The sequence below is a fragment of the Emys orbicularis genome, chromosome 21 (assembly GCF_028017835.1).
Source record: "Emys orbicularis isolate rEmyOrb1 chromosome 21, rEmyOrb1.hap1, whole genome shotgun sequence".
NCBI lineage: Eukaryota > Metazoa > Chordata > Testudines > Emydidae > Emys > Emys orbicularis.
The window spans coordinates 1070151-1086033 of NC_088703.1; the positions used below are offsets into that span (position 1 = coordinate 1070151).

Genomic DNA, 15883 nt, shown 5'->3' on the forward strand with positions numbered 1-15883 from the left:
GTTTGTTGTGGCTGCTAGCTTGGCTGTAGCTAGGTCTCTGAAGCACAGCGTGGGAACTTCCCGGCTCCGGTGGCTCGCACAGTGCAGTCACTGAACCGAAGTAGCTAGTCCGGGGCGAGCGATCGCTGATGTGGGGGGGGGAGGATCCCTCTGCTCCACCAGCCCCGGGTCGTGCGGAGTTAACGGGTGGGCCAGCATGAGGCAGGCCCGAGGCACGGCATGGGGAGGAGGGACCAGGCCCAAAGAGACCGGAGAGCCAGGAGCCGGTGGTGCTGTTGCTGGGCCGTGGAATCCCGGCCTTGGGCCTGTATGTTTGTACCTTCCTGCGGGTCTCGTAGCTCTCCAGTGCGCCGGGCTCCAGCCTGGCCTAGGGAAGCGCCCTTGCCCGGGTTCGAGGGGAGCAGCCTGACTTCCCTGCCTCGCCGCGCTCCTGCAGGGCTCCCGGGCTTGCTGGAATGGAAACGGATCCAGCAGAAGTGCTGAGCGGCCCGGGAGCCCCCGGTACCCGTGCGCTGTCACTAGTGCTCTGTTCCTCGAGCCGGGCTGCGCTCGAGAGGGAGAGGGCTCGGCACAGGGGCGCCGCAGGCAAATGTGTCCTGCCCTGTGCTGGGGGGAGCCCCGAACTCCCTCCCTCTGGACCTGGAGCCAGACCCGGGGTGCTTCAGCCCGGTTGCTAGCAGGAGTTTTCCCTGACCAGCCTGGACAACAGACGCTTCTCAGAGCATCGTAGGTTCCCGGGCAGCGATCCTGGCTCCGTGCCAGCCACGTGGGCCGGGCTTCCAAGACAATCCCTGGCCCTGCCCCCCCCCAGGCCTGTCAGGTGACTCGGATTAATTTTTCTCCAGCTGTTTGTTTTGTAAGGGCTCTTGCCTGTGCAGCGTGTGCGTTTTCCCCGCCAGTGTCTTTGATCTGAGCATGTGCGATTAGTGCCTCTTATCTCCAAGGCTTTTTATCATCAGTGATGGTAGCACATGGTGCTGCGGGGAGATAAGGGTCGCTGGAAACGGAGGTAAACACCTCGCTGGCTGCCTGAGCAGGTAGTTGGGCTCTCCCTGCAGCTCGGGGGTGTTTGCAAGCAGGGCTCTGATTCCCCATCCATGTAGCGGGGGAGTTTTTACTGATACCCTGTGTGGGGGCGGTTTCCTACTGATGCTGCCTTTCTGTCTTCAGCGGGAGAGCTGCGTCTCCGAGGCGTCCCCGTGTGCTTCGCCCCGTGCAGCGCGTGCAGAGGGCACTGGGCACGGGGGGGCAGAGGCTAGGGCACGTCTGATCACCACTCTGTCTGCCTTGGCTTGGTTTGTAAGCTCACGGGGGCAAGCGCTGCTGTGTGCTCAGTCCTCCGGGTGGAGGGGGCGGATTCGGGCCCCGTGGCGAGCAACACTGGATCTTTGGTGGCGGCATTTGTGGGAGCTCCGTCCGCAGCTCTGTCTGGACGTCCAGTGAATTCTGCGATGGCAAACGGCTTCTTTTCTCCCACAGACGCTCACTGCGCCCGCAGCGCGTCCTGCAGCTGGCAGCGCTACCCTGGTTCCTTGTCCTGCCCTGCGGAGGTGGCCGGGAGCTGGGGCACCAACATGAACGACGTGTCAGTCGTCAAAGAGGGCTGGCTGCACAAGAGAGGTAAGGCTCCCACCCGAAGGTGGGGCGTGTTGGGGGCACACAATCACACCAGCCTAACTAAAGGTGGGATTTTAACCGGTGCAGCTTTGTGTGTGGACACGCTGATAGGGTTTAAACTGGCCTGTGCTGCTTTAGTTTGCACTGTGAATTTCTAGGCCAGTTAAACCCATGGAGCCTGTTTTAACCTGATGTAAGTGTGTCCACACAGGTGTTTGCACTGGCTGAACTAATCCAGTTTTTGAACTGCTGCAACTTGTGTGTGAACCCAGGCCCTAGCTGTTGGTGTGGCAGCAGGCCTTTCCTGAGCCCTGCGGATAAGCTTTACTCCTGAGCCTGCTCGCCCAGGGTGCAGGGCGCATGGTGCTCTCCTCTGACCCGCTGACTCCAACAGCAGGTCGATTGTTCCCCTTGCTGTCCGTGCACAGCCCCTACGGGACTGCCAGCGCTCTGAAAGCCAAGCTGGAGCCGCGACTGTGTCCTGCCTCCTCTCATCGGGCCTGTGGGCCCTGCCCTGCTGGCCCGTCTGGCGGCTCCGTCACGCCTCGGGCGGGAAACCCCCTTCCGGGGCGATTCCCTGCCGTGCCGTGCCAAGGGATCGGGGTGGCCCTGCGTGGAAGGTGCAGGCTCCTGCTGCAGGAAGGCGGCTCAGGGCAGAGGCTCTGTGTTCCCTGGCGGAGAAGGGGAGGCTGTTTGAGGGCTGTGCCTGGCTTAGCGGCGTCCCTCCGGCTTCGGGGCGCCGCGGGGAATTGCCCCTTGCAGCTGCCGGGGAAAAGGAAGGCTCCAGTTTTCAGTTCCCAGCTGCCCAGCCTCCCCTTTCCCCGCAGCGCCCGGAGCGTGGGGTGGAAGGGCGCTCAGGCGAGACGGGAGCTGGGCACAGGCCGTGCTGCGTTTTCTGCAGCTAGGGCCTGAGCCGAAGTGAGCAGGAGTCTTTCCATTGGCTTCAGTGGGCTTCGGAGCCGGCCCTCGGCTCGCTCCGACTGCAGCCCGCGCGGGAGAGCTGTCCCGGGCCCTGCTCGCAGCACGGTTAGCTCTGTGCCAGTGCGCAGGCGGGGGCTGTTTGCCCATTTCCCTGGCCAGCGCCGACAAAAGCTGATTTCTGAGACCCACGTTAAGTGCCTCAGCGTGTGGCCGGAGCAGGGCTTGCTAGCCCCCCTTGCAGCAGTAAACGTCCCGGGAACGGGGGCTGGAGAAGTGGTGCTAGCAACAGTTGTGCTTTCAACCCGGGTGAGGCTGGCCTGGCTTCGCTCCTGGAGCTGCCAGGGCTACCCGCAGGAGCATAGGGCACGTCCTCCAGGCCGGCGTCCCCTCTGGGTGGCCCATGCCAACACTCGCTTTTATTTTTAGCGTTCGTGGGCTATTGGAAGTGCAGGGGCCTTGCAGCAGCTGCACGGGGGTTATTTATAGCAATGCTGAAGGTGGGCCTGTGCTTTCCTCGGTTGCCGAGCGCTTTCGGGAGTAGGCGCTGGCAGCCCTGCAGCTCCCTTTACGCCAGTGCCTCCCCGGCATCTCCTCTCTGCCGGGGAGAGAGCAGGGGGTCAGGAGTCAGGGCTATTCTGTCCTTGGCACGGTGTTCCAGGACCAGGGGCTGGGGCTGCAGTCCGGCTGATTTTGGTGCTGCCGGCTTACGCTGCAGTGGGGGGAGAGGTGCTAACCGAGTGACACCACGTCCCTTAAAACAGCCGCAGAGCCGGCCACTTCAGCTAACGTCAGGGCAGGGACCTGGGAGCCAGGACTCCTGGGTCTGTTCCCAGCTTTGCCACTCTCCCTCTGTGTCCTTGGGCAAGTCACTTCGCCTGCCTGGGTTTGGGTGGGCTTCCCTGGGAAATAAGGCTATTTACCTGCCTTACTGGGATTCACAGGGGCCCCAAAGGAACCTCCAAACTCCTGCTTTTCCCCCAGAGGTTACCCCTGAAATACCTTAGAGGCCCCCCCATTTCATCACTAAGGATCTGTCTCAAGTGTTGGCCCGGCGTGGAACCTCTCCCACTCTTGGGCGGCCCGGCGGCGTGGTCTCGGTGTCCTTGGCTGTGTATCAGCCTCTCACCGCTAAAGCCCCGAAGTGGCTGTGGGGAGCTGAGAGCGCTGTGAGTCGGTCAGCGGGAATCCCGTGTCTCTGGAGCGTCTCTGATGAAATTCGGTTGTTTGTCCCTTGGCTGGCTCCTTGCCGAGAGCAGGGCAGCGGCTTGGCGTTCCCGTTCTGCGGTGCCGACGTCGGGGTGGGAGCTGGTTTGACGCGGGCTCTGTAGCGAAGGGACGGAGCGAGGCATGAAGTAACGCCAGGCGCAATATGGTTTTGTTCCAGGGGAGTACATTAAAACATGGAGACCCCGGTACTTCCTTCTGAAAAGCGACGGCTCTTTCATTGGCTACAAGGAGCGGCCCGAGACGTCCGATCACAGCTTGCCACCTCTGAACAACTTCTCGGTCGCAGGTACGTCTGCTGGTTAAACCCGGAGGTGCAGGGACACCCAAGGGACACAGCCGTGTCTCTCCTCAGCAGATGCACGGCCCCTTGGGAAAACAGGCAGCCCCCTTCTCACAGAGCCCACGTCCCCTCTGAAGCTGAGAGGAGAGGTCAGTCTCCAGGGTCTTTGTGCCATGGTGCTGTTTAGAGTTGGATGTGGTGGCACAAACTTGTCCAGACATGAGTGCCCCGCTAATGGCTCGTCCAGCAGCTGCGATGCTGTGACGTGACATCCCCCGCCCGAGCGCTGCCTGGCCTGTCGCGGAGTGGGAGACAGGCAACCAGCTCGGCAGCGTTTGCATGCGGGACTAGTACAGGTTTAGTCCCAGTAGTGCTGGCCCCATTGAGAGCCCTGGTGTGGACGGGCTGCCGGCTGCCATCTTTGAAAGGCCCCGTGCTGTAGGTGAGGCTGATGGGAGGCTTTAAAGACACAGGGTCATTATTTTAACGGGATCCTGCGATGAGCAGGGAGCCAGTGCAGGAGGTTGCGGGTTAGCAAAGGGGACCTGGTCTCAGAAATCAGTGGTAGCCTGCGCTCCCCCCCCCTGCCCCCAGAATGCCAGCTGATGAAGACAGAGCGGCCCCGGCCGAACACGTTCGTCATTCGGTGCTTGCAGTGGACGACTGTCATCGAAAGAACCTTTCACGTGGACTCTCCCGACGAACGGTAGGTGCAGCTCCGCACGCTCCTGTCTGCGTCACGGCGCGCCCGCCTCCTCCATGCCCATCACGCAGCACAGGGCCTGGCGGGCGGTAGGGCGGGGCGGGGCCGGGGCCGGGCTCTCTGGGAACTTAGCTCTTGATCTTCAGATTCCTTGGCAGCCACTGGCCAGCCAGCCCTCCCAGCCCTGCTGAGAGGCAGATGTTCTCCCCACATCAAGGGGGAGACGGGGGCAGAGGGAGAAGGGTGTGTCCACCACCCTAGACCAAGATTGGGGGCTCCCCGGTGTTCCAGGTGCTACATGCAGGGGCTCCCCGCATGCCGGGCGCGGCACTGCGAGCTGAACAGAGGGTGGGAACGGGGAAGTGAAGTATTTCTGTGGCAGGACAGGAGTGTTCGTGTGATCCTGCGTCGGAAGGCCAAGCTAGGAACCTACGGCTCCAGCTGCGGTGTGCCTGGCTCTTAGAGGGGAGGCAGATGGAACCTGTCTGGCTCTCTGTGCCCCAGGCTGGAATTTCTCCCGCGAGTCCCAGCTCCATGCTGCGGAACGGGCCACGCTGGTGCCCGTGCCACACGCTACGTACTAGAGGGGTCTGGCAGTGAGCTCCTTGCCCCGCAGCCTCTGCTGCCCTGGGAGCTCTGGCGAGGTCAGGCAGTGCCAGCTGCCACCAGGACAGGTGTGTGAGCTGCCGCTCGCGTGCAGTGGCTGGGGTGGCCCCACGCTCGCCCGCTGCCCAGCTGCTGGCGTGGAGGTGCCCAGGCTGTGAGAGCCGTGACAGGAAGTAGCGAGGAGCCTGAGGGGCGCAGGCGTGGCCTGCCTTGGAGCATTGCACGCTGGGACAGCAGGTCCCCTCCCCCGTAAGGAAGCGTAGCCACAGCGGGGTGCGTGGGATTTGGCCTTACAGACGTGGGGCTGGTTCTGCCTGGCCATCGGCCGCAGAGCAGAGGTGTGACGCTCTCCTTGCACCAGAGTGAAGGAGGCCACCAGGCGCTGGGTCGCGGAGAATCGCTGCACACTGACAGACCCTCCCCGCCGACGGGCACGTTGTCTGGGGAACCCCACTGATCCCCCAGGAACCCTCAGGCACCGCTAGCTGCTGGCAGAGTGGGCACCCGTAGCTGGTGTGTGGCTTCCCGGCTCCCTGCTGAGCCTTGGGAGCGAAGCCGGGCTCTGACGGGGGCTGCTGCCCGGGGGTGGGATTGTGGTGATTGCGTTCACTGCTCGAGTTCCCCTCAGCCTTCCCCTCGGGACCATGGGGTCTCTGGGCGGCAGTGAGAAGAGCTGCTTGCTCTGAGCCCAGCACGTCCTCACGCTGGGGGCCTCGTGCAACCAGAACAAGTGGGAAGTTCTGTGGTTGCACTAATTGCAAAGCAAAGGGCCGCTCCGAAGTGGGGATAATGGGTTGCGCTGGCAGAGTGTGAGCCCGGGGGTGTGGCAGCCCGGGCTGAAATGGTCAGGGCAGCGCTGGGACCCGGGGTCGCTGCTGTGGGAGAAGGAAGCACAGAAGCCTCCTCAGAGGTGCTGAAGCACCGGTCCATCCCTCCACCCCTGCCATGGTCTCCTCCCTCTGTAAGCGGCAGCGCTGGTGCCGGGCCAGGCTGCGGCACGCGCTGACCCCCGTGTTCACCGCAGGGAGGAGTGGATGCACGCCATTCAGACCGTCGCCAACAGCTTAAAGAACCAGGAGCCCGAAGAAGACACGATGGATTACAAGTGCGGCTCCCCCACCGACACCACCGGGGCTGAGGAGATGGAAGTGGCCGTGACCAAGACCCGGGCGAAAGCAGTAAGGCGCCTAGCGTGATCTCAGCGGGGGGGACCCCAAACCTTGTTTCGGCTGTACTGTGAGGTCACCGGCTGGGGAAGGTCAGAACCCCCTGTGCCGGCGCAGTCGTGACGCTGGGTCCGTTCCTCGCTCCAAGCTGCTACCGTCCCACGGCCAGGTTCTCCTGCGCACTCGCTGAGATGGGGGGTCACTCCACCTAGGTCCCTCACGGGTGCTGATCGCTCAGGAAACCCAGTCTCCTGCTACAGAAACGCACTGTGCTTTCTTTCCCCCCGCCGCACTGACGTGTGAATCCTGCTAATGACTTGTCTGAAACACGGTTCCCTTTCGCCAGTCACCTTCTGTCAGCTCCAGGGGGTCTTCATCGGGGGGGCGGGGACAATTGACTTGGCCCCGTGATTTCTGCAAGCCCCTCCCCTAGCGGCTACCATAAATATTTATCTGGAACAAAAGGCTGCTCCGTGTTGGTTGAGGTTGGCCGGTTGGCACAGAGACCGTGGTTTAAACGGCAAGGGTGGAACTGCCCCCCTTGGTGCCGGAGGGCTGGAGTGGGGCGTAGCTGGGTGTCCTGGCCGTGTGCTGTTCTACCCGGGCTGGGACTAGGTACCACAGCGGGAGAACCCCTCGGTTTTCAATTGGCTCATTGGTTGGCGTTTCCCCACCTTCCAGCCGTCCCGTGTGGCAGTGTGTTAACCCTCCCCCCGTCTGCCTATCTTCCTAGACCATGAACGATTTCGACTACCTGAAACTCTTGGGGAAAGGCACCTTCGGCAAAGTGATCCTGGTACGGGAAAAGGCCACTGGGCGCTATTACGCCATGAAGATCCTGCGGAAAGAAGTCATCATCGCAAAGGTACGTTCTGGGCAGGGTCAGCGCAGAGGGGCTTGGGGGCAGCTCGCTGAAGGCAGATGCCAAGTGAGCCGAAACAAGGCGTATTCCAAACCCACAGGCGTGTGCTGCACGTCGTTAGGTAACGTCATCCTCTGCTGGTTACGCTCGCTGTCCGTCTCTCTCCTGTCTGTGTGTGTGTTTGCCTCTGGGAGCAGGGGCAGAAATTCTCACCTGTGCTTCAAAGACTTAGAAATTAATGTGTTCACCCGTCACCATCCGCCTTCGGCTGTAAGATGCTTGGGGCAGGGGCTGTGTCTGTGGTGTTTGTACAGTACCTGGCGCCATGGGGGCTGCTACCTGGCTGGGGTTCCTCAGGGCTAGAGCAATAAATGGGGGGGGACTGTGGGCGCTGAGTCAGCAACACACTTAAGCACCCGCTTCCCTTAAAGTTGAGTGGACGCGAGCGTGTTCTCCTGTGCTTTGCTGGCCAGCTGTGAGCGTTGTGCCTTGGCAGCTGTTCCCCTCGGGTGCGAACGCCGCCCCCCGGGCTGGATTCCACTCCGTACCTGCCAGCTCGACGGCTGCGGCTCTGGGGCTGGGTGGCACGGCCAGCTTTGAGCGCGCGACTGATCTCTGCCGGGTCTGTCTCCCTGCAGGACGAGGTGGCACACACGGTTACAGAGAGCAGAGTGCTGCAGAACAGCAGGCATCCCTTCCTGACGGTAAATCCCCCCGCGGGGGCTCCGGGCGGGTGGGGTGGGCGTGCCAGCTGGGGAAGTCCCCGCGGGGTCTCTGGGCAGGCGAGGCGGGCGTGCCAGCTGGGGAAGTCCCCACAGGGGCTCTGGGCGGGCGGGGTGGGCGTGCCAGCCGGGGAAGTCCCCGCGGGGTCTCTGGGCAGGCGAGGCGGGCGTGCCAGCCGGGGAAGTCCCCACGGGGTCTCTGGGTGGGTGGGGCGGGCGTGCCAGCCGGGGAAGTCCCCGCGGGGTCTCTGGGCGGGCGGGGCGGGCGTGCCAGCCGGGGAAGTCCCCGCGGGGTCTCTGGGCGGGCGGGGCGGGCGTGCCAGCCGGGGAAGTCCCCGCGGGGTCTCTGGGCGGGCGAGGCGGGCGTGCCAGCCAGGGAAGTGGCCAGTTTACATGCCAGCCTAAACCTGAAAGATCCTTCAGACTCACAGCGTCACCTCCTTGAGCAGTGTCCCCTGGGAGGGGCTGCCCCGAGCTGGGTGTGCGGGCGCAGAGCGTTCATCTCTCGCTTGTCGGCTCCCGGGCAGGCATCTGGGAGGGAGCACGAGCCAGGGCTGCGCAGTGGCCACTGGGAAATGAATGTGCCAGTGCCCAGCTCCTGCCGTTGGCCCCAGGCTGGCGCTGGCAGCTGAGAGGCCCTGCGCTGGGCGGGCCGCTCGGCCTGGGAGCCGGGATTCTAGCTCCGCCGTTCCCTGGCTTGGGAGCTGGAGTAACAGCACCACAGTCCCGGGGGACGCCGAGCCATGCAGCCGGCGGCTGCCTCTTCTCAACCACTCCCTCTGTTGCAGGCGCTGAAATACGCCTTTCAGACCAACGACCGGCTGTGCTTCGTGATGGAGTACGCCAACGGCGGAGAGGTGGGTCCTGTGTGTGCAGCCTGGCACCTCAAACAGCCGCACGGGCTGGGGGAGGGGAGAGATTCGGGAGCCGTTCTGCCCCCCACACTGCTGAGGGGGGCTGGCCAAGACCGTGGGGGGGTCAGAGGAGCCAGCAGGAAGATGGCCCATGTCTGTGACTGACCTCCCCACCCACCTCTGCGGCAGGGCAGAATTTCAATTCGTCCATCATCTCACTTGGGGGCTCTCAGGTCTTACAGCAGCTCGTGCCGGCCCCGGCCCCTGGCAGGGGTGTGTTAGCCCTGCCGTAAGGAGCTGTGACACAGGAAAATCTGCCCCCACAGGCCAGCTAGTCAGGACTCCTGGGTTCCCTGCCCAGCCGTCGCTGATTGGCATCTGGCCGTAGGAACGTCATTCTCCCAGCTATGGGGGGATTGTTACCCATGGCAGGTGTGGCTAATGCTGTGTCCTGCCAGCAGCACTGACTAGCCTCTCCTAGTTCTGCGCAGTGCCGCTGCCGGCTGCTGCGAGTTCCTCCAGCGTTGTTAGTGCTGGGCCTGGCAAGGGGGACCCTTTCTGAACTGCCTGGCTCGGGTACGTTCTCCCGCCTCAGGGGCTGTCAGCGTTCTGAGTGCCCAGGGCAATGCGCGTCGGACGGACCCGCCGGCCTAGACCTGCCAGAGCCATCGGCCCTTGGTTGGCTGCCTTCGCACTAACGGCCCCCGCTCGGTTTGCCTTCCCTCCAGCTGTTTTTCCACCTTTCGAGAGAGCGCGTATTCACGGAGGAGCGGGCCCGTTTCTATGGTGCTGAGATTGTGTCGGCGCTGGAGTACCTGCACTCCAGGGACGTGGTCTACAGGGACATCAAGGTAATGTCAGGGCAAACAGCCGTCTTCCTGGGCGCTGGGGCTGCAGCTGGAGTTGGTGCTCAGAGCTGCTGGAAACCAGGCCCTTGAGTGTCTCAGCAGCGCCGCGCCCTGGCTGGATTTCGTCACTGCAGGAGGGCGTCCGGAGAACAGGTGGCAAGGGCCCTTCGCCCCTGTCCCTGCTTACGAGGGCTCCGTCCCAGCCCCCAGTACGGCCTGGCGAGCGGGTAGTTAAAAACTTCCTCTTTTACCCAACCCTTGGCTCGCCTTCCTCCCGGCCGCTGTACCCGCGAGGAGAGGCAGCTTCCAGCTGGGAATCCGGGCTGCTCCCGAAAGCAGCCAGACCGCCCGCGTCCGGCACAGTGATCTCTCGGGGGTTGACGAGGATTGACTTGCTGTTGATCATTACCCAGGCCTAACGATGGTGGTGGCGGACTAGCCCCCACGCCCCATCGAGCTCACCGTCTCGGCTCCGTGTGGACGAGGGAGCGGAATTAACCGGAGCTCTAACCCCCTCGCTCCCTCTCTGCCTTTCAGCTGGAGAACCTGATGCTGGATAAAGACGGCCACATAAAGATCACGGACTTCGGGCTTTGTAAGGAAGGCATAACGGACGGCGCCACCATGAAAACCTTTTGCGGGACACCGGAGTACCTGGCCCCGGAGGTATTGATCCCTCACTATTAGGTGTATTACGGTAACACCGCCCTGACCCAGACCAGGGGGGTTGGGAGCCAGGACTCCTGGGTTCTGTCCCGGCTCTGGGAGAGGAGGGGGGCCTGGTGGTTAGAGCGGGGGGGGGGTTGGGAGCCAGGACTCCTGGGTTCTGTCCTGGCTCGGGGCGGGGGGCTAGTGGTTAGAGCAGGGGGGGTTGGGAGCCAGGACTCCTGGGTTCTGTCCCGGCTCGGGGAGGGGTGGGGGTTGGGAGCCAGGACTCCTGGGTTCTGTCCCGGCTCGGGGAGGGGTGGGGGTGGGGGTTGGGAGCCAGGACTCCTGGGTTCTGTCCCGGCTCGGGGAGGGGTGGGGGTGGGGGTTGGGAGCCAGGACTCCTGGGTTCTGTCCCGACTCGGGGAGGGGAGGGGGGCTAGTGGCCGGACTCCTCTCCGCCCCTCACGAGCCCCCCGCTTTCCCTGCACAGGTGCTGGAGGACAACGACTATGGGCGGGCTGTGGACTGGTGGGGACTGGGCGTCGTCATGTACGAGATGATGTGTGGCCGCCTCCCCTTCTACAACCAGGACCACGAGCGGCTCTTCGAGCTGATCCTCATGGAGGAGATCCGCTTCCCCCGCACCCTCAGCCCCGAGGCCAAGGCCTTGCTGGCCGGGCTGCTCAAGAAGGACCCCAAGCAGAGGTGGGTGGGTGCTGGGCACACGGTGCCGGCTCTCGCTGGCGGCTGCTCTGAAGCAGGTGCGTCGGTCGCCAGGGAGACGGTCAGGGCCGGGAGATTCCCCCATGGCAGGTGCAGACCAGAGGGGAAGTGTCCTCGGCTCCTGCCCAGGAGAACAGGGCTTAAAGCTTCTAGGGTCTTCCCTGGGCAGGTCTCTGGCCTGGCTTGGCCAGGGGGTCAGAGCAGCTGATCACAGACGGTCCAGCGGGGCCAGGCCGAGAGCCTAGGTCGACACGCTGGTTTCAGTGTTGCTGCTCGACACAGGCCGGGATCCTGCTGCTTTACAAGGGGCTCCCTGACCTTTGGCACCATCTGACTGACCGGATTTCAAATGGCACCTGGAAAGCAGTGCCCGTAGCCCAGGCCCTGGAGCGCGGGCCAGGGAGTAAGATGCTCTGTGTCCCCAGGCTAGGCGGAGGGCCGACCGATGCCAAGGAGGTGATGGAGCACCGCTTCTTCACGGCCATCAACTGGCAAGACGTGGTTCAGAAGAAGGTAAGAGGGGGAACCCGCTTTGCTGGGGACAGGCTGGGTTTTTTCTCAGCCCCTGAACCACTTATCTGAAGAGTTCTCAGAACAGCCACCGAGTGTCCATGCAAGGTTGCAAAAGCCGCCCGTCAGCACGGAGCAGAGCTCGGGGTCCCACGTGCTGGGAGGGACGGGCCAGGCTGGGATTACAGGACGGGAGATCCTGGCGCTCGCTTCCCTGCATTGAAAACCTCCAGGAGGAACCTCTGTCTGCAAACAGCGCAGCAGCTTTGGTGTGAATTGCGAGACCCCGGTGCTGTAAAGCGACACTGTCCCGTCAGAATCGTCCTTCCGAAAAAGTGACCCAGGCAGGGTTGGGAGAGGCTGCGGGACTCCTGGCCATGCTAGGGGGCTGGTTTCCGCCCGGTGTGGGCAGTAGAATAGAGCCGTTCACACAGGAATACCAAGGTCCTGGGGACGTAAACACAGATCTGGCCAACAGCTTACGATACACCCCAGCGTCGGTGCGAGGTGAGGGCCCGGGCCGGGCAGTTGCACGTCTTCTCCTGCCTTGGTTCAGAGCTGCGGTGATTGGTTTGCAGACCCGGGGGAGGAGGGGTTGGAGCTGTGTCTAAAGCCAGCCCTGCTTCTCGTGGGAACCTCCCTTCACATGGCAGGCAGGTGTCCCTGCTCGGCGACCTCTCTCGGGTCGGTCTAGGTGCGGATTAGCTCAGGGGTGAGTGGAAATCGGCGCAGCCCCTGGGTCCCCGGGCTGGTTTCAGGTGGCGAGCGGCGTCGCTTGGTGTAGCGGTGGCTGACGCTGCTCTCAGCAGCCGTGGGAGCCGAGGTGGAGCCGGGCCCTGGGGTGGTTCATGGCAGGCGCAGACCCAGCCGAGCTGTCGTGCTGGGGACAGGGGGAGCCAGTGGGCGTTCCCGGTTACCGATCGCAGCCTCTCTTGCTCTGCAGCTCGTCCCACCATTTAAGCCCCAAGTGACATCTGAGATCGACACGCGATACTTTGACGACGAGTTCACGGCGCAGTCGATCACCATCACGCCTCCTGACCGATGTGAGTATGGCCGGGCTGGGCCGCGCCGGGCTCTGGGGAGGGGCTGAAATGGAGGGAGCCCCGCCCCGCCCAGCACAGAAACAGGGCAAGCCTGGCTGGTCTGGTGACCTGGAGCCAGGATTCCTGAGCTCTAACCACTGCCATGGCACCGCATTGTGTAGCGAGGACGTCAGCGGGGCCAGGGCGTGCGCGGGGCTGTACACTGAGTGGCCGATGTCTCTGGAGGGATGTCGGCTGAAAGACCCCAAGACGCAGGGTTTGATCAGACATACTCTGGGAGCACTCACAAGGACTGGCCCAGGTCCGGGGCCTTGTATTGCTGAGACACGTGGCGAGAGAAGGGAAAGGTGGTCCCCAGTGTAGACTGGGACCCGAGCTGGGAGCGGGCCCCCGGCTTTCTCTTGGTGGGAAGGAGGTGGAGATAACACCACGTAGCCCAACTCCTGGGCATCTCGGGTTGCACAGGCGCTGTGGTGGCCATTTGCGGAAGCACCCAAGGGGTTTAGGAGCATGAGTCCTGTTGAAGGCCACCTGGGCGCTGTGCTTCCAACTCCCTGTGGTCCTTGGAGACACCCCCCCCCCCCCTCCCCCAATAAGCCGCTTCTCTCTCTGGCCGCAGATGACAGCATGGACTCCCTGGAGGCCGATCAGCGGACGCACTTCCCCCAGTTCTCCTACTCCGCCAGCATCCGAGAATAGGCGGCGGCCGGCAGAGACTTGGGCTCCGAGCACAGGAGACCTGGTTGGTTTTGTTCCTGGGATTTCTCTCCAGCAATCTGGTCACACACTAGCCCGGCCCCCCGGAGGTGCAGGGGCAGCCCCAGCTGTTTGAAACTCCGCCAGTTTGGCATCGCACGGCTGGGCGGGGAGCCGCCTGGAAAGGAAGGAAGTGCTCTTGCTCCGTGGCTCTGAGCAGCTCCGAGCCCTGGCTGGTTCAGTCCCATGGGGTTGCTTTTATTTTAAACTCCTCGAAGTGCTTACAGCTTTTAAAGACACCCCACCCCACGAGAGAGCCCCTCTTGCAGCCTTCCTCCAGCGCCGAGGCCCCTCACGCCCTGCGGGCCATAACCTACAACCCAGCCCCGGAGAGAGGTTCGTGGAGAGGAATCCTGTGGAATCGAAACTGACTCGCATTTGCCCGTTCTGTCCAGAGATTTCTGTTGGTTCCGGAGAGCGCCGCCGAGTGGCCATGACGTGACTCGGCCTCTCCGCTGGGACGCACGGTAACCCTCCGAGCAGGCCGAGAGCCCGGCGGGCTGCTGTTCACTTCATTGCTCCTTTAGCTCGGCTCCGGTGCACGAGGGACGCTGGCTCGCCAGCCCCAGGGTTGGGTTCTTGGTTCCTGTTACATCTTGACAGCCCTTCCTCGCACCTGCTGGGCAAGGGGCACCGCCGGAGCCGCGTGGATCTCGGCGGGAGGGACGGGAGTCTGCTGGGCACCTGGAGACTCGGCAGGACTCCCACAGCACAATAGCACTAAGGAAGAAGCCGGCTCTTTCCACGGGAAGTGACGTGTCAGGGCGGGCGGGGTTCTCGCCGGGGAAAGCCGGCCCCAGCCCCCGGCGGTACCTGTGTACAACGCGCACAGTTGTAAAAGCAATAACGTTTTTTCTTCAAAGCTGCCTTAAAGCCAGAAGTCGGCGCGCTCGGCGCTGCGGTCAGTTCACGCCCGGCGTGCGGCAGGATTTTATACAGAACAACTGGGCGGCTACTAAACGCCGCAGCGCTTGGCTCCTTCCGCAACTCCTGTGAGCCTCTCGCTCGCCAGCGCAGCCCCCAGACTTTGGGCTAAGCTTTTCCCACAGCGCGCGCCAAAGGCCCCGTTTCCCCAGCAGGGCGCCCCCTGCACTGTCACTGACGCTGCCGAGGGCTGGGGAGCGCCGCCCCGTCCCACCCAGCGCCAGTGGCTGGGCAGAGTGCATCGGGCGCCGGAGACCGTTCTGAGTCGCGGGAGCTGAGCGCTCTTTCCCCATTGTCACTAGGCTGCCGGCCCCTGGACCCCGCGGGTCAGACTCAAACGCTCCAAAACCATCTGCAGCTTTGAGGGGCGGGGGGAGCAGCTGCCTTCTGCTCCTCCTGGCGTCCCAGAGCCCAGCGTGTCTCTGAGCTACGCCTGGGCCGTAGATCGCAGCGAGCCGGCCGCCGTTCTGCCTGGGGTGCAGGTTCCAGCCCCGGTGTGCGGTGGCGGGGGACCCAGACGCCGGGGCTTGCTGCAGCTGCTCGGACAGAGAACCTGGCCCACCCAGTTTTTCAGTCAGACACGTTGTGATGGGATATTCTCGCCTGCTCTGGTACCTGAGCCAAGCTGCGTCCCTAGCGTGCGGGGTCTTTTTCCCCAAGATTTTCACTTCGGTCAGCCAGTTCGCCGTTAATTCCGGGGGTTGGTTCCCCACGGTGCGGTTCCCTTGCAGGCAACGGACGCACTGGGGAACGGCTGACGCCCAAGACGCCTCGTGGTTCGGGAAATAGCCCATTAGGTCTGATCTGATGAATGGGGGGCCAGGGCTGTCGGGTTGTGCAGTCGGGCCCCGGAATTGCCGCGTCGGGGGTGGGCATACCTGCCAGCTCTTACTTTTTACGCTCTTGAGTATTTCTGCTGCCTTTACCTGTGTCAGAGCCGGCGCCGATCTGCGTCCCGGTCCTCTCCAGCTGCTCCTCGCCGAAGTCTCTGAATTTCTCAGGGAGGGCGAGAGCCTCGTCCCAAATGCCAGAGCCAGCCGTGCAGCCTGGCTGCCATTTGGGAGAAAGACTTGCCGCTGCTCGGCTGCCCCCCTGGAAAGGCGCCCGCGTTTCTGAGCCGCAGGCCGGACCGCAGGGCTGGGCCCCCTGTTTGCTGCAGGATCTGGGGCTACTCAGCGAGGGGGTCCGCAGGGCTCATACGCTGCAACGTCCCCTTAACCCTCCATCCCCGGATAGGGCTCCAGCGTTGCTCGCGCGCGGGTAGTTGGGCTGAATTTGAGGCTCAGACACTTGACACTCGGAGCCTTGTGCAGCATCAGCCCGGGGAGGGGACGGGGGGTGGTTCTCGTGCCCTGTCCCAGCCGGTGACGCGCCCCTGGCAATACTGGCACAGGGGCTGGGGCAGGTTCCCCCTGCTCGTTCAGAGCACGCTGGAGAATCTCGGCAGCGCCGGTCTGTCTCCTCCCGCAG

The 15883-nt window shown here is 63.5% G+C and overlaps 1 protein-coding gene across 3 annotated transcripts; it reads left to right on the forward strand.

The window, feature by feature from the left end:
• The first annotated feature begins 1550 nt into the window (after positions 1 to 1550).
• Positions 1551 to 13432, forward strand: AKT2 (AKT serine/threonine kinase 2). Of its 3 annotated transcripts, none has more exons than XM_065420732.1 (13): positions 1551 to 1620; positions 3923 to 4051; positions 4640 to 4751; positions 6379 to 6532; positions 7254 to 7385; positions 8021 to 8086; positions 8893 to 8961; positions 9687 to 9809; positions 10344 to 10472; positions 10945 to 11159; positions 11603 to 11690; positions 12631 to 12733; positions 13353 to 13432. In XM_065420732.1, the coding sequence occupies exons 1-13, from the start codon at positions 1575 to 1577 to the stop codon at positions 13430 to 13432; spliced, it is 1446 nt and encodes a 481-aa protein (XP_065276804.1). In that variant the 5' UTR covers positions 1551 to 1574. The 3 variants fall into 3 exon arrangements, with proteins under 3 accessions (XP_065276804.1, XP_065276805.1, XP_065276806.1); XM_065420733.1 differs by having other exon boundaries at positions 6379 to 6529; XM_065420734.1 differs by lacking the exon at positions 10344 to 10472.
• The last annotated feature ends 2451 nt before the right edge of the window (positions 13433 to 15883 follow it).

Bases quoted from the DNA above. Each gene is read 5' to 3' on its own strand.
- AKT2 (XM_065420732.1), top strand. From the start codon at position 1,575: ATGAACGACGTGTCAGTCGTCAAAGAGGGCTGGCTGCACAAGAGAG. The intron at 8,087-8,892 runs GTAAATCCCCCC...CCTCTGTTGCAG, and splicing joins GCAGGCATCCCTTCCTGACG to GCGCTGAAATACGCCTTTCA. The intron at 10,473-10,944 runs GTATTGATCCCT...TTCCCTGCACAG, and splicing joins CGGAGTACCTGGCCCCGGAG to GTGCTGGAGGACAACGACTA.